The sequence below is a fragment of the Rhododendron vialii genome, chromosome 1a, assembly GCF_030253575.1.
Source record: "Rhododendron vialii isolate Sample 1 chromosome 1a, ASM3025357v1".
NCBI classification, from domain to species: Eukaryota; Viridiplantae; Streptophyta; class Magnoliopsida; order Ericales; family Ericaceae; genus Rhododendron; species Rhododendron vialii.
This window is the reverse complement of record NC_080557.1, coordinates 613,680-634,264: the sequence shown is the minus strand read 5'-3', so window position 1 is coordinate 634,264 and position 20,585 is coordinate 613,680. Positions and strand designations below refer to the sequence as shown.

At 38.6% G+C, this 20,585-nt stretch overlaps 2 protein-coding genes across 9 annotated transcripts; one reads left to right on the top strand and one right to left on the bottom strand.

Moving 5' to 3' along the window:
* Nucleotides 1-275: 275 nt before the first annotated feature.
* Nucleotides 276-6,708, top strand: LOC131334939 (calmodulin-binding protein 60 B-like). Of its 7 annotated transcripts, none has more exons than XM_058370224.1 (9): nucleotides 276-447; nucleotides 800-954; nucleotides 1,796-1,871; nucleotides 3,133-3,191; nucleotides 3,561-4,054; nucleotides 4,145-4,305; nucleotides 4,382-4,585; nucleotides 4,949-5,180; nucleotides 5,860-6,708. In XM_058370224.1, the coding sequence occupies exons 2-9, from the start codon at nucleotides 839-841 to the stop codon at nucleotides 6,435-6,437; spliced, it is 1,920 nt and encodes a 639-aa protein (XP_058226207.1). In that variant the 5' UTR covers nucleotides 276-447; nucleotides 800-838; the 3' UTR covers nucleotides 6,438-6,708. The 7 variants fall into 7 exon arrangements, with proteins under 7 accessions (XP_058226207.1, XP_058226204.1, XP_058226206.1 ...); XM_058370221.1 differs by having other exon boundaries at nucleotides 5,854-6,708; XM_058370223.1 differs by having other exon boundaries at nucleotides 4,382-4,589; nucleotides 4,953-5,180.
* Nucleotides 6,709-7,865: 1,157 nt separating this feature from the next.
* On the bottom strand, nucleotides 7,866-17,866 carry LOC131335015 (xyloglucan endotransglucosylase protein 7-like). 2 transcript variants are annotated; one of them, XM_058370227.1, is made up of 3 exons: nucleotides 17,506-17,866; nucleotides 10,257-10,450; nucleotides 7,866-8,449 (listed from the first exon to the last, which is right to left on the bottom strand). In XM_058370227.1, exons 1-3 carry the CDS (start codon nucleotides 17,767-17,769, stop codon nucleotides 7,990-7,992), a joined length of 918 nt encoding a protein of 305 aa, XP_058226210.1. In that variant the 5' UTR covers nucleotides 17,770-17,866; the 3' UTR covers nucleotides 7,866-7,989. The 2 variants fall into 2 exon arrangements, with proteins under 2 accessions (XP_058226210.1, XP_058226209.1); XM_058370226.1 differs by lacking the exon at nucleotides 17,506-17,866 and adding an exon at nucleotides 11,732-12,277.
* Nucleotides 17,867-20,585: the final 2,719 nt, after the last annotated feature.

Here is a 20,585-nt window from a genome sequence, read left to right as displayed (position 1 = left end):
ATAGTATAGCACTGACTCCTAATCCGCCAAATGTCCGCTGTACGCCGAGCAGCACGGAAATTCCATCCACCCGCTCATCACCACAGTGAGATCCATTATTGTCTAAGAGATAAAAATCCAAAGTGACGTGGCGAGTCCAATCGCAAGCCGTCACAACTCCCAAATTCAACGGCCCGGATCCCAAAGGCCTCGGCCAACCACATTGAAATCAACGACCAGAAGCGGAAAACCAAGAAAGATCCACAAACAGCAGATCCACACCCAATCCAATCAACAGAGGAGAACCAATAGCTGCCACTACTCTTACATAGACATAGTCGTCAGACCAGACCAGACCAGACCCATCTCAGCTCAGCACAAAAATTCACTTGCCTCTCTCTCTCTCTCTCTCTCTCTCTCTCTGTCTTAGAGAGAGAAACCTAGTAGACCCAATTCACGCATATATAGGTACGCATATATAGTTACAGATATATTTGGCATGTATCCTGATTATCCAAAATTCCAGCTAGCTCATCAACTGGCGTCAGTTTGTTTCACTTTCTGTCACTGTCTGGTTGTTGCTCAATTGGGTATTTTGTTGAGTCTGATTTAGTTTTGGAGGCACACAGTTGATTCACTAGGGGTAATTGTTGTGATTTGTGCTATTGATTTTGCATATTGGGAAGAAAACAAAATTAGGGCTTTTTTTAATGTTGGGTTTGTAGATCTGTGTAAAGCTTGTTTTTGGGGGTTGGTATTGAGAAATTTGTGTAAAAGTTCGGTTTTTTTTTGAAGTTTTGTTGGTTTTTTGGTGCTGCAGATCTGTGAGGTTCTGGGGGTGTTGCACAGTGAGGGCAAAATGCAGACCAGGTACATGGAGAGGACGAACTCGATGAGAGGGAAGCGGAGTTTGGATGGCGGCGGCGGCGACGACGATGATGAGCAGCCGGAGCGAAAGCGGCCTGCTTTAGCTAGGTGAAATCGCGTTCGTTCGGTCTGTTTAGTGTCGATTTGGTGTCGTTTGTTGTGTTCTTTCTTCTGTTACTTTTGTTGATTTTTGAGCTGTTTAGTGAATTTGCAGTTCCATTATATTTGCGGTGACTGTGTTAGCTAAAGCTCGTACCTTTGAATTGTAGTTGGGTATTCTGTAATAGTGGTGTTTCTTTTGTGGAAGTGGGCCTTGGATTTTGATTCAGAGGCCTCAATTTCCAATTTTGGGAGTTTTTGTGTTGGACTCCAATTCCACAAAGCTGTGTGCAAATAAAAATCTCTTTTGAAATCTGCAATGTCATGTTTATAAAATTTATCAGGCTATCAGAAACACTCAAAACCTCAAAATTGTGGTTTCAAGGAAGGTTAAAATTTGAGGATTATATCAAGAACAATGTATATTTGAATCATTCTTTTGTTTGACCGTTGCATTATTGTGGGTGCTTCAGATATTTCTGTTTGTTTCTCTTTCTTCCTTCCTCCTGCTAGTTTCTGTGGTTTTCAGTTCCTCCTCACATTGCTTGCATTTCAGTATACTTCTGCCAAGGTTCTTTTTTTAATGTCATGTTGCTATTTTGATGCTGTTATCTTTTCCCTGAATGTGATGTCTGCTGGTTTTTCTATCGTAAGTATCGATTTCGCTTGGAATTGATTTATGGGGAGACTTTGTTCATTCTTGGAAAAGGGGCCAATGTTTTCCATTGTTAGGTCATATTTAGAATTAGATATTTTCGTAAATTTACTCTATGTACACCAGAGTTTTCTTCCGCTTATTGTCAAGCTTGGAAAAGAAAGAGCACTTTTCTAAAAGTATTCATTCATGCAGTGTAATTGTGGAGGCTTTGAAGGTGGATAGTTTACAGAAGCTTTGCTCGTCATTGGAACCTATTCTTCGAAGAGTTGTAAGTTGCATTAGTTAACACATAACTCTACGCTTGTCTCTGAAGAATAGGAAGTGACAACCTTTCCTTTATGTTTTTGTTCTGTCTGGTTCATGGAACTCTTGAGCTGCTTTTTGTCTTTGGGCTTGTGATGCCTTTCATTTCGAATGTCAACCTAGTGACTCCAGTTGCAAGATGGAGCACTTCTTCTGGTTGTGTAACTTTCTTAATTCAGATTACTCTTACTAAAGCTAGCGGATCTTATGATTATCATTTCTCTAAAACCATCATTGTTGCACATGCCATGCATTGCTCTGTATACTAATTATTCTCTTATCCATATTTGAAGTTGTGGACACTTAGCAGGAAAAGGGGAGTGGATTAGAATGTATTTCAGGAGACAGTCTAAAAATGGTTTAGCAAAGCTGGTTGCGGTAAGCTGGCCAGGAGTCATGTAAGACGGAGGTCCTTGGAGCAAAAATGAAACCTGACACTGCTTGTATACAAGTACATTGATCCCTGATAATCAGGGCCGGCCCTAGGGCAAGGCCCAAGAGGCTATTGCCTAGGGCCTCCAAGTTTTGGCCCAAAATAGGGGCCCCCTTCTTAAATAAGTATATATATAATTTGTCCGTGTTTATAAAAGAAGTGTATCTGTTGGCATAGCGGTAAGCCAAAGTCAGCCTATTAGGGAATGCCTGGGTTCGAAACCCCCGCACAATTCTTTCTTTTTAAGAGTTTTTCTGCCAAAAAAGATCCAATGGCTTTTAGCTGTTAAGTTTCGAACCTGGTCGAGGAGAATCCACTTTGGCTGCCTGAACCAAAGCTCTTAACGTGCTCCATAAAGATGAAATTAGCTATATAAAGAAATGTTTCTATTATTGTTGTTTAATTCTACAAATATGTAGGGCCCCACCCTCCGATTTCGCCCAGGGCCTCCAAATCCTGTCGGCCGGCCCGGCTTATAATGATAAACCATGATTCACTAGCGACAAAGATGAAGGTGTGTCCTCTTAGTTGTCTGACTTGAGACACGCATGCATGTCTGTGTTATGTCCGACATGGATACTGGGACAAACTTAGGGGTCTCGGTTCTTTATAGATAATAATTATTCTCTTTTAAATGTACTGTAATTCTTGCATGGTTATCTCAGCATTTCTCCCTCACCCCACCCCTCTTTTCTCCTTTTCCTAGTTAAGTTCTGAATACTGTACCTTGATTTTAAGCAATGTGTATGTAATTGGATTTATAATGTCTGATACTGCAAGTGGTGGTAAACAGGTTAGTGAGGAAGTGGAACGCGCTTTGGCAAAGTTGGGACCTGCTCGAATTAATGGAAGGTCTGAGATATCTTTAAATATTGACAAAATGCCAGTCTGCATACTGCAGATAATTTGCTTCTCATATTGATGGTATTCCATTGCTATGTATTTTTCGTGTCCTTATGCGTCTTTGACTCCATTTTTCTTAACAAATTGTTAGTCGCATTAGGATACCTGAGAAAGGGTTCTCAGACTAAAGTATTAGCGGAAATATGTTCGATATGATTTCTTCGGTGTCATCACCTAATTCCGTAGCCAACTAATGTTGCTTCATTAATTGGTTTTCCCTGCAGTAATGTGCACCTTTTGCTAATGTATTTCTCGTTTCTTCGTCCTTACACTTTTTGCTCTTTGCAAGAATTTCCATCATTGCACTTGGTATTATAGGTCTTCTCCTAGAAGAATTGAGGGACCGGACGGACGAAACTTGCAGCTGCAATTTAGGTCCAGGTTGTCTCTCCCCCTATTCACAGGAGGAAAAGTAGAGGGGGAACAGGGTGCTGCAATCCATATTGTGTTAGTTGATGTGAATACAGGGCATGTTGTAATATCTGGAAATGAATCCTCTGTGAAGCTCGATGTGGTTGTGCTCGAAGGTGATTTCAACAATGAAGATGATGAAGGCTGGATCCAAGAAGAATTTGAGAGCCATGTTGTGAAAGAGCGTGAAGGAAAGAGACCACTCTTAACTGGTGACCTCCAAGTAACGCTCAAAGAAGGGGTGGGAACGCTGGGAGAGCTTACTTTTACTGATAACTCAAGTTGGATAAGGAGCAGGAAGTTCAGGCTTGGCCTTAAGGTTGCCACAGGCTTTTGTGAGGGCATGCGTATACGCGAGGCCAAGACAGAAGCTTTCACTGTTAAGGATCACAGAGGGGAATGTAGGCTGTTCAGTTTTCTTTCGATTTTGTCTAAATTCGTTTTGTGGGTTGCATGGTATGTTGGTGTTAACTTTGGATTTTCATTTACAGTATACAAGAAGCACTACCCGCCTACATTTAATGATGAAGTGTGGAGATTGGAAAAGATAGGCAAGGATGGGTCATTCCACAAGAGGCTGAATAAAGCAGGTATTTTCTCGGTTGAAGACTTCCTCCGACTTGTTGTCAGAGACTCCCAAAAGCTACGAAATGTAAGTTTATGTGTTGTTTTCAGCATAAGAGTTCCTTGGTTTATAATAATCTACTGACTTATTCTTCTGTTCATAGATTCTTGGCAGTGGTATGTCAAATAAGATGTGGGATGCTCTTATTGAACATGCAAAGACTTGCGTCTTGGGTGGGAAGCTGTATGTCTATTATCCTGATGACTCGAGATATGCTGGTGTTGTTTTTAACAATATTTACGAGCTTAGTGGCCTTATATCTGGTGAACAGTTTTTCTCGGCTGACTCCCTTTCTGACACACAGAAGGTTTGTGTGATATATGGGTGCAATTTTTGTGCTATTAAAACAAATTTCTGATCCCATAAGCTTCTTCAAACCAAATAATGCCATTGTTTAGTGCACCAGGGCTCTTTTTTTTTTTTGGCGCCAGTGTTAGTATTATTGATCATATGTTTGACCACTTTTCAGTAACTACTCATCTTTAAACCCAATGTTTGATGGGAACTTTTGTCATTGTGAATCATGAGCCAGTGCATTTGCTGAGGTGTGATTGAGGGTGTTTCTTCAAACTAACGTAATGAGATGAAGTGGAAATGGAAGGTGGAAAATGAGAAGCTTATAATTAGAAACGCAATGCTTATGGAAAGCTGTAAAATTTTGTTGCCGCAGGTAGATGTTGATACTCTGGTGAAGAAAGCATATGATAACTGGAACCAAGTTGTCGAGTATGATGGCAAGTCCCTTTTGAGTGTCAAACAAAATAAGAGGTCATCTCGGAACGAACTTCCGATGGGCCCAGTTGATTATCCTAATGCTTTGGATAACCAGCTTACTCAACCACGTTTACCTGGTTCAATTCCTTCGGAGCAGACTCTGATGGATTCAAGTCTTCTAATTGGAGGTAAGCATGCTCTCTTTATGTAGAAAATATCTTTCATTGTTTTTCCTTTTTTCTTTGTTTACTCTACTTAGTAATAGCCTTACCAGAAAGAAAACATGAAGAAACAAAAGTTTCTTAGGCTGTTAATGACTAGGTGGTACCAAACTGTTCGACAGACTGTTAAACTTTCTTATGTGGACTTGGGTACTCGTTTCTGCTATACGGGTATGTGTCCAGGTGTTGGGCTCATCTTATTGTCTTTTAGTCCTATCCATGAATCTTGTATCAGTTGTTGAAGCCTCAATTTTCTCGTGTTTCGTGTTGTTCCTGTTTGATGGATAAATCCTCAGCATTCTTGTGAAAATATTAGCCAGTTTATCTATTATGATTTCACTGCACTTGATACTACCAAGTTCAAAATGGGTACGGAAAAGATAACATGTTCTGTGAACTTTCACCACATACAGTCATACACCATTCTCTCTCTCTCTCTCTCTCTCACACACACACGCACGCATCCCCACACCCACAGATATTTGCTCACATCCCAGACACACGCACACACCAGAAGTCGTCAATTACTGTCACGTGAAGCAGACTCTTTTTCTGGTGATTTTTGTTAATTCTTTTTCATTATGTATGGAAGTATGTAATACAGCAATTAATTATATCTTTTCACATTTCCTATTCCCAGCTTCAGGTTACAATGACAATCTGGCTACTAGATACCCCTCACAGTTTCTCAATTCCAATTCCCGTAGCCAGTTTGACAGTAGTCTCTTCCCACTGCATGATCAGCAAATCAGCCCTACTCACCAAATTCAAAACAACAGTTTCGATAACAAGGGGGGCTTAGCACTTGGTCCTTCGCAATTGTCAACGTCGTTCCAGACCATTGGCTCATCCGTTCATCACTCCAATATCAACCCCTTTGATGAATGGTCAAATAATCGCGACAAGGGTGCCACCTCTGAGTTCATGTCAGAGGAGGAGATTCGCATTAGAAGTCATGAGATGCTTGAGAATGAAGACATGCAGCATTTGCTTAGACTCTTCAGTATGGGAGGTCATGCCTCCGTTAGTGGCCCCGAAGATGGATATTCTTTCCCTTCATACATGCCGTCACCGTCGCCATTTGGGTTTGAGGAGGATCGCAACCGTTCTGGCAAAGCCGTTGTGGGTTGGCTTAAAATAAAGGCAGCGATGAGGTGGGGATTTTTTATAAGGAAGAAAGCAGCCGAGAGGAGGGCACAACTTGTAGAGTTGGATGATGAGTAGTTCTTTGCACTGAGTTGATGAAGCTCTTGGACAACGTGGAAATGCTTTATTTCCTGAAGTCTCCTCGAGTTTGTGGGCTCTGTATCAGATAGTAGGGGATTTTCTTCTTGTACAGTTGCCTCCCTGTACAGTAAGTTCTTCCAGCTTAACATCCTTGTTATTTAATTCCGTATGGTGATTTTAATTCATCTCGACATCTGGTTTGTGTATGAAATATGGGCTTTCGGACCTTAGTTTGTACTGTTTAATTGATGACTTTTTCGATGCCTAAGACTGCTTTCTACGGAAACATTCTAATGAAGTTAGGTATGTCGTGTGTAAGCTGTTTATCTAATCTGATTAATTTATAAGATATTTCTCATTTCTTGTTGTATCACCGAAACTTGCCAAGAGCCTACAACCCCATAGAAGGGCATCAGAGAAGGAAAATACAAAGGCTGAAAAGGAAGGTAAGAAGTCCTATTGGGCTACAGAGTTGCTGTTAAGAAAGGGAGGACTCCACTGCCATATTATGAATATCATCAATAATGGAAGCACATTCCTGTGGAGGATCAATCATCTTCTGTAGGGCAAGAAGATTGTTTGCTTGTTTACTTGAATTTTGATGCTTGTTAAGTTTTTCGTCTTATCAAGAAAACAAGCACACAATGCTGATAAAGCATGAATTTTCTTTGCAAAACCATCAGTATGGATACTTTTCAATCTCGTATCACTAATGCAATAGGGGAAGTCTTTCAATTTCAGGGCTGCATCACTGTTGATTGTAGGAGGGCAACATTTGCCTCCGGACAATGCAGAATAAAGATTGACCGACTATAACCCTCTGTGGCTTTTAGAAGTTCCATTCTTGCATATGACCCCTTTCAAATTGGAACGGTTTAACTTCAGCGTGTGTCCCATGCAGCTGCTGGAGTTATCTCGCTAGTGTGGTTTGCATAAAATTCTGACCAATCGGAGTCAACTGCATTGCGAGAAATTTATTGAACTGCCTGGAATAATAACTGAAGAGGATCTATTACCCTTCCAGATAACTTGCTTCCAAATTGGATGCAAGAACTTTTGATCCTACAGCATGAATAGGTCGGACAATATAGGAACATTGAAGGGAGGAATTTACCATAAACTCTAAATCCACACATTGTATCAGTATCAGCACAAACCCACACACTGCCCCAGTACAATGTTTCGTACCCGTGTCCTGATAGCATTCCTGAAAATTTGCTTAAACCAATGAATTTTGGCCCATTTGCAATTTTATCTCCTCTTATTAGCATAATCACCTTGTGATTCTTGGACCAATGTGAGCAATTACCATCACTTTGGGCCCACACGGTGTGTGTGAAGCTGTGTGTCTTTAGACTTGTGTTGCAATTTATGGGAACCAATGAACATGAATAGTGTGTTCATTTTTATTTTTTAAACAGCAAATGGACAGAACAAATTCATCGCGTGGTAATAATTAATTTGCGTAATAATTCCAGTAATTACAGACACACCAAGCACACCCCCCAACACAAAAAAATTGACTCGTATCAATTACAGGGGGACACAATCAACTGTTTACTACACCGTTATTCCTGGATTGGGCAACAAAGCATTCATATGGAATGCCCTGGGGGTACTTTTTCCAATCAGTGCAGTAGTTGTATACCATGTAGTGTGTTTGTACCCATTTGATGCTCTCTTGGACAAAGAAATCTGATTCCTCTGTATACAAAAAATCACCGGCACCATCACCATCACCATCACTGCTGGTGGAGCCAAATGAGGTTGAATTTGATTTGCAAGAAGATTTTCCGGAAGACCAAACACAGGCATCGACTTCGAATTTCCTGTAGGAAGCAGTGAAGGGAGCGTAGGTCCAGTTTGTTCTGACTGCGCCACCCCTTGTGGCCCAGTACTCAGCGTTCCATAAACTCGCATATAACCTCATTGGCTGGTTATTCGCATATGGAACACCCCCTTTCTCTAGATTTCTGAATTCTCGTATGGGTGTTTCATCTACGGATAAGCTGAAATAGAGACAAGAAATGCAGGTGAGTACAAAGGGAAATGATCCACAAACACAATTCTATACAGGAAATTCCACCACAATGGTGTGACGATGCTTTTGTGTAGTTATTAGTCAAAAGGATGTGTTAGGATCGCAACACACACGCACACGATTCACGAGTATAAAAACAGTAAAGAAATTGACACAAAGATATACGTGGTTCTCCAAAACCGGGTACGTCCACGGGAGCAAGAGCGGCTACTTTTCTTTATTATCACAGTATATGTTATTAGGGTTTTACAATAGAGAGCCTTTATAATACTCGACCTATTCCAACCCTAACCCGTTACTTACTGCGGTAGCCCTACAGCTTACTCGACCTATTCCAACCCTAACCCGTTACTTACTGCGGTAGCCCTACAGCTTAAAGCTGTAGAGCTACGCGCGTCTCTGGCCAATCAGCTAGTCTCACCCGTAGCCCTACAGAGCAAAGCCGTAGCCCTACCGCATTCACTAGCAGACTTTTCATGGCTTCTCTCGGCGACATCCAACAGGCCTATTCTTGGAACTCCTCGGTACCTCTCATACTTGACATATGAGCCACAGTTCCAACAGGATGTGTGTGTTCCCTGAAACTACAGAATCATGTATAGAAAGCCACATAATTTAAAAGAAAATCTGATGTGAAAAAAAAGTTCTTGTAGCATTACCCAGTTACCCAATTATGAACTCCCAAAGCAGAAAGAAAATGATTCACGACAAAGTATACAGAAAATGACATTGATTAGGTCGTTGTGTTAAGACTCTGAGCCACAGTGGAAGGTCTTTTATATTGAAATTAAAGGACTAGAGGCTAGAACTTCTAGAGATTTCTTTGCACATTACACTTATGCAAAAAATTACAAACCTTGTAATGAAAGGCAGTACTATGTATCACTATGTTTTTTTTTTTTTTTTGGAACTAGGCAATTTTATAAAGGGACTCAGCCCAAACAACACAAGGGGGAGAAGCCCTGATGTATCACTATGTTGTATACTACTATCTATCGTTGTCCTTGTATGAGTTGTATCAATTTATGCATAGTTAGATGTGACACTCCATGTGTTCAACTTATAGGATAATAGGATATCCGCCAAACACTGAACTGATCAACAGAACTCAAATCGGCAGCCACAGAAGATTGTGATGGAACCTAGTGCGATGTACCAATTCTTTATTTCTTTTACAAGCCTGGATAGAAGTTGCGACCTCTTTCCAAATACTGACCACCTCAGTGTTACAGTGTGGGCTCCCGCATCGGGAGTTTGGGTTTGGGTGTGTGTGTTTAAAGGGTTTACCGAGCCTCTCCCTAGTTAGCAATTGCCTAAGTGAGTTGGTAAGTGAAATTACCCTCTTGACCTTCATAAAAAAAAAACTAAGTCGTGCCTACCCGTTGTGGTGGTGTTTGACCTCTGGTGCAGGCCCGTTTGTCATAGTGCTGCGATCCGCGACGAGGCTTTTGGGCCTACGTCAGTTGGGCTGGCTCCCACATCGGGAGTTTGGGTTTGGGTGTGTGTGTTTAAAGGGTTCACTGAGCCTCTCCCTAGTTAGCAATTGCCTAGGTGAGTTGGTAAATGAAATTACCCTCTTGACCTTCATCCAAAAAAAAAAAAAAAAGGTGTTCCGGTGTGAGTTTTGGTCACATGAATTGATTCTCTTACAGTATAAGTGAAGGGTAAAACTGCATAACTACATCTCTCAGAACTTCTTTAAGGGGTAGCTTTGTGTAGGTTGTGCGTGGCAGGACAAAAGCAATACAAACAGGTAGGATAAAACTGGTACTTACATGATGCTGTTTGGTGTCCAAATGATGGAATAGGTGTGGAAATCAGCAGTTGGGTCGAACCACAGCTGGAACTGCTGCTCTCTTCCTCCGCCTCCATTGGCGAATATATTGGTGTGAAGAGTGTAAGGGTCACCACTCAAATTCCCCAAGAATTCAAAGTCAACTTCATCGTGGTTCGATCCTAGGGATGATAACTGCACAAACAATAATCAACCCCCCTCCAATAAGTTATCGCAATATCAATGGCGAACATCGATGCAAAATAAACACCCTTTTGTTTCAATGCATAACATTTTACATGGTAGGAGTAATTGTTTTCAATGTCCAAGATTCTGCACAAACCATGCGTTTCTTTCTTAATTTTTCTGTTTCTAAACAAAGCAACACTCGAATTCGGCACAGTTTTCGCCTCCATCTCTAAATAGGGGAGTGCCAGCAACACTAGCAACCGGACCCAACATTTGCATACCACAACATTGGAGCTTTAAACTAGGATATCAATGTAAAAAAGAACTGATTAACATCAAGTTTCTCCATGTATATACTACAAACTTTGCGTAGGCAACTTTTTCCTGCAAGAGATTACACATAATTCTCCATCTCACGTGTATCAACTACCATCTAAGGTGGACGAAATAGCAACCTTAAACGGAGAGAAGGAATTTAATCATACTTCCACTCCTTAAGGTGCGAACACTAGACCTCCTAAAGGCCTTGATCAGTCTGTTAGCCTATTGGTTTTGATCCAAAACAACTCGCTTGCTTGATTGAGACATAAAGCCGAACAAATGAACTTCAACTCTTGTTTCACCATCCCAATTTCACCCACTTGCACTAGATCTAAGATCCCAATTTTGGTGGTTTTCCAGAGTATACCAAAATTTAGTGTGGTACTCGAATTTCAAAACCTTTTTAGGAGAAAAAAAAACTCAATTTTAAGAAAAGTGGGAATAATTTTCCTTAAAAACTACTACTATTTTCTAAATAAATACAGGCACAGTTGTAGCTGGGATCCACTTCTCATAAACAGTTTCTACTAAAAAAAACAGGGCTTCTTTGGGGTTTCGACCAAAAAAACAAATTGCTCAAAAAATCCTTCACGTCACATCAGAAACCAAAAAGAAAAAAAAAACAGCGATGTTCTGATTCTAAAGTAGCCCATTTCTGGATTTTGACCAGGAAATAATTTACCTCAATACAAAAAGCCCATAGATGAACAGAATTTTAAAAAAAAAAAAAAAAACTTTACCCAGAAAATTATTTTACCTCTAAAGCAAAAAGAGCATAAATGAACAGCCAAAACAAAAAAAAGCTAAGTTATGATTCTGAAGGTAGCCCATTTCTTGAATTTTGACCAAGAAAAATTGTACCCAGAAAATATTTTATCTCAATACAAAAATCCTGTAAATGAACAGCAAAATTTGGAAAAAAAAGAAAAGGGGGGAGCAATATATAAAGTGTAAACCGAAACATACGTAAAACGAAGTAACAGTGCCAGCAGAATTTCCAGGGACAAGCTTGATCTGCATATCGAACCTCCCAAACAAATACTCATTCTTGGATCTGATACTCGATCCAGAATCCTGATCTAACGACAAAGTTAAAACCTTTCCGTGATTAAGCACTCTCGCACGGCCGTCTCCCCACACTATCTCGAAATTCTTGTAGAAGTTCCCGTCGAAGGCCCCCCCGGCCGCCGTCACAGACCCCAACAGAAGAAGCAATCCCAATGTTGGTATCAGCAACATCAGGAGAGAAGAAGAAGGCATTTTTATTACTAGGGTTCTTTTCCTTTGTGGAAATGAATTTGAATGGAAGAATGGGGAAGGATAAAATGAAGGTGTGGCACAGAGGTAGAGGAGATTTAATGGGGCTTTTTTTTAATGTCAGCTGGGATACAGATGGATTGAGTAAAGAAATTGCGAAGATAATACGTTTATTAAGGTAGTTCTAAAATACTCCATCACAGTCTAGACTACGCGACACAGGGAGAGAGAGAGAGGAGAGTGAAGCGAAGCGTTAGTTCCGTCGGTTGGTGGGTTTGCTCCTTATATACTTACATAATTACAGAGGGTTACTATTCCGCTCGACCCAAAAAAAAAAATTTATTAAGGGTTTGATTCTTGTAGTCAGATTGTAAAAAAAATATTTTTTTTTATAAATTTTATAGTCTCGATGTGAATCGTCTTTAACTCGAATTGACGAAAAAATTAGTTAAAATGCGCTTAAATTGTCCCGATTACCGATTGAGTGACCGTAGAGACTAGAGAGAGGAGAGACTGCGTAAGAGAAACGGGCGGGATGGTCCTTGATATTAGCTGTAAAGTAGAATCTTCAAACACGTAGAGCTAGGCCATGTGGTCAAAACGAAAATACAGACTTCCATCTTCTTAAGGAGAGAAAATATAAAAAAGATAAACGCGGTTTTTTTTTATTACTTTCTTGTAATAAAGGGTCTTTCAAATTCAACTTTTTAAGACAAATGGCTTTTGGGGGCCTACTAAAAAGTTGTTATTCGCTCTGTTACGATTGATTATCGGCTGATTAATGGGGTTAGGTTAGCCTTGGTTCATAGGGTCAGTTTTTGGACACTTTTGTCCTTACAAGTTGAGAATGAATTATTCCATGCTAGCGTTTGTCTTCGTCCAAGTCACCTTGTGAATTGAAGTCATTTTCTGTATAGTTGGTGTGAATAAATTGTGGTATAATTGTAAACTAAACCAAATCAAATCAAGTCTTGAGTTGCAATCAACTGAGGTCAATTATAAGAATTCATTTTTAATTGGGTTCATGTGAACAGAATGGAGCGGGTCTTTTATGCCTAACTTTTATTTTATCTTTTATCCAAGTTGCGATCAGTTGTGTGACAAATAAAACTCGAAACTTGATCGAATAGTTATATGGTTGAATTATATTGGTCCAACATATATAGTAGTTAAATTATGTCAACACGTTAATAGAAACTTTATTGTTTTAGTATTTTTTTGATTCCTTTACTGCGAACTTTTTATGATAGGAATTACGTACTATTTTGATCAGGTTATGAATGTATTTATGTGCGCACATAAATATCACGAATAGTTTTTGCTATTGTGACTAGGTTACGAAACTTTGTGTATGTACGCACATAGATGTCAAGAATAATTTTTACTAGTGTTGAATATATAGAATATTAATTTTATAATATATGAAAACGAGTTTAGGCCATAGGGGCAAAATAGGCCACTTCAAAATTGGGACCATAACTCTTGGAAACACATGCTTTCGGCTCCATTAGCACGATATTTTATTTTTAGGGGGGGACCTACAGGCAAATGAATGTAGGAACACCAAAGAAAATCGAAATGAATGCGAGACAAAATTATACTGCGAAACACATGCTGTGGAGTGTAATTAGCATTCTTCACTTTCGGCTCCTTTGGTGATCATAATAAGCATATTTAGGGAAGGTAGTTTGGAAACTAAAGAAGTGCTGACACGAATACAGATATTGACACGCGAAGTGACAATTCTAACGAAATAGAGATACGGGAGAAATTAAATAAATATATATTTAAGTTTTTAGAAATAGAAATATTATGTAACAACTGTTGTTTGTCCTCAGTAGTGATGCCGCTATGTCTATGATGCCTTTAATCTTTGTAGGCCTTTGTTCAAAGATTAATAAAAAAATTCTCTTTTGCTGAGAGAAAGATTGTTGTATTACAATTAGCGACCAAAATTAGTGAACCACAAACGCTAATTTTGCCCAAAATTAAAAACCAACTCGGCTTCTGCATAATTAAGAGAGAGATTCATCGGAGAGACAAATCATGAGGCATGAGCGACAAAATTGTCATGATATCAACCCTTGAAATAAGTATCGTATGCGATGAAGTGATATCATGTTGTGTTCCTAAACGTGCGAGACACGTGTGTTCCCTGTGTAAATTCAAGAGCGGGTAACCTTTTGAGTGATCAATTGAAACGAATCCTTTAATTTCGAGCAAAGTGCATGCATAATCTTTGGAAGTTAAGCTAACAAATTTCCAGGATTGTTTTTAATGAGCTGGCCGGCCTTGTCATGATATTGAAGTCCAAATCCGTTTTCTAGTTTTAATCACATGGGTTGTCTTAATTCCTAGTCATGGATTGGGATTAGTTCGTTGAGAGATCAGATCCCTTTTTAATTAATCAGCCAACGGACAAACATTAATTATTAGCCAGTTGGATAGGTGAAAAAAAACCCATAGATTAATCCCGGTATTAATTGCTTGACCAATGCTTCAATTAATAAGATAAGCAAGAAAGGGATATTATAAAGATTGATTAATTGATATATTGTGATCATGCCAGCTTTTGAGTCTTTTTTAATTTTCATTGGGAGGATTAAAGAACTGCTATAAACACCCTTATTTATGCAGGTAACCTCAGTTATGCACCTCATTATATCGCTTTAGCTATATTATATTTTTGTATAAAAATTTGCAATATTTGTTTAAAAATTCTGAACATCAAGAAAGATTAGAATAATTACGGATAATTGTATTCAAAGTCAATTCGATAAATTTATCTCCAAAAGTTATAGTTTTCTATACAAAAGTAATGACTTCAAGATTGATTTTATACTTTCTTATGCAATGAAAGCAATTCAATGAAGTACATACCATACACATCTAAATAAGAATGTGCATTGTAAAATTTCCCCGTGTTTATATTGGTTTCAGCTAATGAAAAGAGAGAGAGATGTTGGTTTTATTCGTATCTTCACTCTATAGTGGGAGGCTCATGTCCAGTTTTGGACAATCCAGTTCTGGACAATTCAGTTTGGGGTCCAGTTTGGCCTTTTGTGAGCCTATCTCGGCCCCACAACGATAATTAAAATCATTCGTTTTATTGGGTTTGTTGAGTTTGTCATTCACATAAAATATCGGACATTGATATATACATGATCGAAACAAATTTGTACAAGAAAAAATGGTATTCGATCCCTAAACCAACGAGTTAGCGTATTTGCAACACGTACCCACCAAGTGGGTCATTTTTTTTTTTTATCTCCTAACTCAACAAAATTATTACCACCTATTAAATTTGTCGCTACGTGATTGGTTGGGACCTGAAAGTATCACATAATTAAAATACTACTCCATAAGGTATTCTAGGAGTGTTACATGACCCATTTACGATTGAAACCGAATACTTGTACAAATTACAGGAGCAGGAGAAAATCAACGGGGTTGCCCAATTGACCAAAGCTCTATCTTACACCTCATTTTCGAAGTCAATGGCTTAATCTAGACACTCACTCTTTCTCTCAGCGTGCACTGCTTGAATAATTAATACTCCTATAATAAACAGGTTTAATTTGTTGGAAGGTCAGATACGTTTTGGGATGATTAATGATTAATGTAGCAGGCCACCTCTCATTATCGGTTCCCAGTTGGGGATGGTTGATCATGGTTGTTACAGTTGAATATTAGGTCAACTGTATGATTTGGATATACTAGGATCATCCAACTCAATGATAGGTTTACTATGCCCCTCAATTTGCCTGGCTTCTCACGTATGTATATATTTATTTTATATTCGGGATATAAGGTTAGTTTACGCGTACTTTAATTAACTTCTAACGAATCAATCCTGCTGTCAACTAGCCACACCAGATTAAATCTGAAAAGGTCTCTTATGGAATAATTAATCTCATGAGAGATGATAGTACTTAGGAGATTTCAAACCTGAGGCTAATTAAGAGAGAGTAAAGACTTAGGTACCAGAGCTTGACAAGAATGATATGCAGACGAAACCGGGATTTGAATTTATAAGTAAGTGATCGAAAATATGTAGTCAGTGGACAATGAGAGCTATTACATGTTGCTCCGACCTCCTATTTGAGCATAAATCCTTTCTATGATAAATTCATCATACGAGGTAGCCAGGGCTGTTCACGGGTTGGGTATCATCGGGTTTCACTCGACCGACATTTTGTCAAGTTGGTCAGATGAGGACCCGAGTCCGACCGAACAGGTGGTCGGTTTTGACCGAAATGGAGTTCGGGTTAGGCGGCTCGAGTTAATCGATTTGGTCGGGTGTGGTCCGACCGAACAGGTGGTTGGTTTCGACTGAAATGGAGTTCGGGTTAGGCGGCTTAGGTTAATCGGTTTGGTCGGGTGTGGGTGTCTGTGGTTACTGGTTTTTAGAAAAAAAGTGAAAATATGGAGTCAGTTGACACTGAGAGTTGCTCCGACTTCCTATTTGAGGATAAATCCTTCGTATGATAAATTTATCATAATAGCCTACTACGACATGGTAAACAATGACGGTGCTTGACCCAAAATAAAACTTTTTCAAAAAAAAATAAAAAAATAAAATTAAACACAACCAACTTAGTAATGCAATTAAAGAAAACAAAGCTATTCAAAGAGTACTGCTATGGGTACCGACGGTACCCATAGGGAAAATGCACCGACGGCCACCGGACGGCCGTCTCCGGTCACCGGACGGCCGATCCGAGCCGTCCAAAAATTTTAAAAAATAAAACCGAGTGGCCTTACGCGAGAATCAATGGCATCCGAGGTGTGTAGGGTACTTGATCCGAGCACCCATTTTTCGTGTATATTTGTATATACGTGTATATACACGAAAAAGGGGTACTCGGATCAAGTACCCTACACACCTCGGATGCCATTGATTCTCGCGTAAGGCCACTCGGTTTTATTTTTTAAAATTTTTGGACGGCTCGGATCGGCCGTCCGGTGACCGGAGACGGCCGTCCGGTGGCCGTCGGTGCATTTTCCCTATGGGTACCGTCGGTACCAATAGGATTTCTGCTATTCAAATTGTCTAGGTCATGAGAAATGATTTTCACACTACCTTTTTATTCATTAACACTCTCTTTTAATTTTTGTCTTTTATTCATGTAAAATTACTAAATTACTCTTTCTCAATAAGTCACTTTTCCCATCTAAAGGAAAATTTGTTACTTTCACGTGAATAGAGACAGAAAAGATAGTGCCATAAAATTTAGTGCCGTTCAATTTGTTTAATAGTGGAGTATATATTTAAGGGTCTTAATTAAAATTTAGCTCGTCAGATAATTGTAAGAGCTTGATAATTCATTCATTCAAGTTTCGGTCCCTGCAAATTTAGGAACTTAGGAACCAAGAATAGAAAATATTTATCAAAAAGTGTATTTTTAAAGAAGAGCATATATGAATAGAGAAATTTAAGATAAAACAAGCAATAGATAGAGTAATTCAAAAACCGAACATACATAAAACGTAGCAACCGTGCCAGCAGAATGTCCAGGAACAAGCTTGATCTGCATATCGAACTTTCCAAACAAATACTCCTTCTTCGATGTGATACACGATCCCGAATCCTGATCTAGCAATAATTGTAAGGCCTGCCCATGTTGAAGGAACCTTGCATGGTCTTGTCCCCACGTTACGTCGAAATCCCGGAAGTAATTCCCAACGGACGCTCCGGCGGCCGTCAAACACCCCAGCAGAAGCAATCCCAATATTGGTGGCAACATTAGGAGAGAAGAAGACCTAAATCAAAGGGTTTTCCGTTGTGGGTTTCGGGTAAAATTCAATGGATAATAGAATGAAAGTGTGGGGAACGTTGACGATCGGGCACATATATATACGTAGAGAGGGAATTTAGTGGGTTTCTATGTTAGCTGGGAACAGAGAGATATGGAAAAAGACATTCTAACATTAATTTGATTACTTTTTTCTCTAAAGGTTTCAAATTCAACTTCTAGGACAACCATGTCATCTTTTTTGGGCCTACTAAAGTCCCCATTGCTAGTCTTCTTTGCTTGCTTTTTTTTTTAATAATCAGACGTCTGAACTAGCTTGCTCGTACCTCAACTGATTTTGAGATCTTGAAGTTAAGGACTGATGAAATTCTCTAGTAGTCCACGATTTGTGATATTTTACTTCCATGAGATTCGAACTTGTGATCTCATGAAGAACATGCAAACTCTTTAGGATTGTTTTCATTGATCTGTTAAGATTGATCATCGACTGAATATGAGATTAGCGTATATAAGATTATGTACAATTCTAGCCTAGCTAGTGTTTGACGCATCACCTTCTGAATGAAGTCATTCATCATTATTATTATTATTATTATTTTTTAGTTTGTGTGATTACAGCTAGGATTCATTTACGTTGCATAGCTAAACAGCTAAAGTATTTGCATAAAATTCAAATTGATCATATGGTTGCAAAAAAATCAAATCGAGTCTTAAGTTCCAATTTAGTGAGATGGACTACATTAATCATCTTTTATTTAGATTCATGTCATAAGTATGGAACAAGTCTTTTAAGTGCTAGTTGTCAACTATATCTAAACTTAATTGGATATTTATATGATTAGAATATATTTTGTCCAACAATTGGTGTTAATCTATATCGATATTATATTACACAAAGTTTTTAGTAAATGTCCTACATGGAGTATTCGATGGTTGAGATTGAATTACTTTCTCAACTCTACTAAACAAATCAATGATATAGATGCAACTATGAGGATATTAACTAAAGGGAAATGATTTTGTCACTCCTTTTTTTGTTAATGCCACTTTTCTTTGTGTCTTTATTAAATGATTTGTTTTGTGAGAAAATGGAAGTGACATTAAAAAAAAGGAGTGGCAAAAATCAATTCCCTAATTAAAACGAATACTGTCAACTTTGGCTTTCATAAAGATTATTATATAAATCTTAAATTATCCCAACACTCTTTTCATAAAGTTTGAGCACCCAACTTACTATATTTGCACAGTTAATTAGACAAAAGTTGATGTATTTAATTTATTTATTTTTGGCACATATTGATATTAATATTAGCCTTGTTTCGTGTTTATGAAATTTAGGTATTTTTATTAACATTTGAATTCTTTAACGACTATCTTGAAAATAATTTCTCGAGCCGCCACCGAGACAAGTGTATTCTCAGGAAAATGGGAGGGGCTGTAGTGTACTCACCGTACTACATAGTGCGGCCGATCCAATCGTTTATCTCGGCACGGACGACTTGGATTTAATCCGAGCTCCTACAAATCCTAGCCGTCCATTGTTCGAATGAAAATCTAAACCGTCCATTGCCGAGATGGACGGCCGAATTAATTGCACTACACATGTAGTGCAGGGGTGCACATGTCCCATGCTTCAAGTTTATTGTACGTCATATAGAGTACCGCAACGTGTCCTTCAGCGTGCATGTCAACCAAGAGGCGCCGGTACTTTTTTTTTTTTTTATCCGCAAAAACACCTCAAGGGCAGGTGCCAGTACTTCACAACTTGTACGGAGTATTAAAGTTTTGGGCGCTGCTATTCGCAGCCCTCTATTTTCTTTCATAACCCGTAAAAAATTTCTAATTATACTTGACAGTTAGTTACCGAAATTGAGATATATTTTCAGCATCCCATTACCGAAATATAATATTTTTTCAACAACTATTTACCGAAAATGTATGTTCGGCAGTTGTTTACAAAGAGTTAAACATATTTTCGACATATAGTTACCGAAATATAATCTTGTTTTCAACGGCAATTTACCGAAATGTTATTTATGATTTTCAACAACCATTTATCGAAATGTAATGGGCTATGGAAGAAAATAAAATGCTGCGAATAGCAGCGCCCTTAGTTATAGGTCCAAACCAACAAATTCGAATTTTTTTTTTACTTTAATGCGGTGGCCTGTCATGATGTTGAAGCCCAAACCGTTTTCTAGTTTTAAATGTCATTATTGCATAACACTTCAGAAAAGTTTGTTACAAAGTTGTAATTTGTTTAGCATTTTTCAGTATTTGATTAATTATGATTTTCTACCTTGAAATTGATTTTAAGTATTCCAGTTAGTTAGAATGTAGTACTAACATTAATTACAAATACAATTCATTTGAGTCACATGGGGTTGGCATGATTAATTCCTAGTCATATAGGATGGGACCAGTTTCGTTGAGAGAGATATGTTATCAGCCAACGGACAACATTATTGGCTAGTTAGACAGGTGAAAAAAAAACATAGATTAATCCGGTATTAAAGCTTGAACAATGTTGCAATTAACAAGAAGATAAGCATGGAAAGGGATTAAAAGATTAATTGATAATGATTATGCCAGCTATTGAATCTCTTTTTCACTTTAGCTATAATATGAACTCTCATTTAAGGGGTATGATATGGATCTTTTTGAATAGCTTTGAATTCATACTCCCCCGTCCCTTTTTAAATGTCCTGCTTCGTAACTCTAACTTATTAAAAAAACATCATCATTACACTTTTCACATCAACTTTTACCTCTACTTTTCCTATTTACCCTCTATAAAGACATCATCA

Excerpts from the sequence above, each read along its gene's own strand:
- LOC131334939 (XM_058370221.1), top strand. The coding sequence starts at position 839 with ATGCAGACCAGGTACATGGAGAGGACGAACTCGATGAGAGGGAAGCGG. Across the intron at positions 4,306-4,381 it reads ACTCCCAAAAGCTACGAAAT|ATTCTTGGCAGTGGTATGTC; the intron begins GTAAGTTTATGT and ends TTCTGTTCATAG. Across the intron at positions 5,181-5,853 it reads TTCAAGTCTTCTAATTGGAG|CTTCAGGTTACAATGACAAT; the intron begins GTAAGCATGCTC and ends TCCTATTCCCAG.
- LOC131335015 (XM_058370226.1), bottom strand. The coding sequence starts at position 12,025 with ATGCCTTCTTCTTCTCTCCTGATGTTGCTGATACCAACATTGGGATTG. Across the intron at positions 10,451-11,731 it reads GCACTGTTACTTCGTTTTAC|TTATCATCCCTAGGATCGAA; the intron begins GTATGTTTCGGT and ends TTGTTTGTGCAG. Across the intron at positions 8,450-10,256 it reads TGGACACCAAACAGCATCAT|CTTATCCGTAGATGAAACAC; the intron begins GTAAGTACCAGT and ends TCTCTATTTCAG.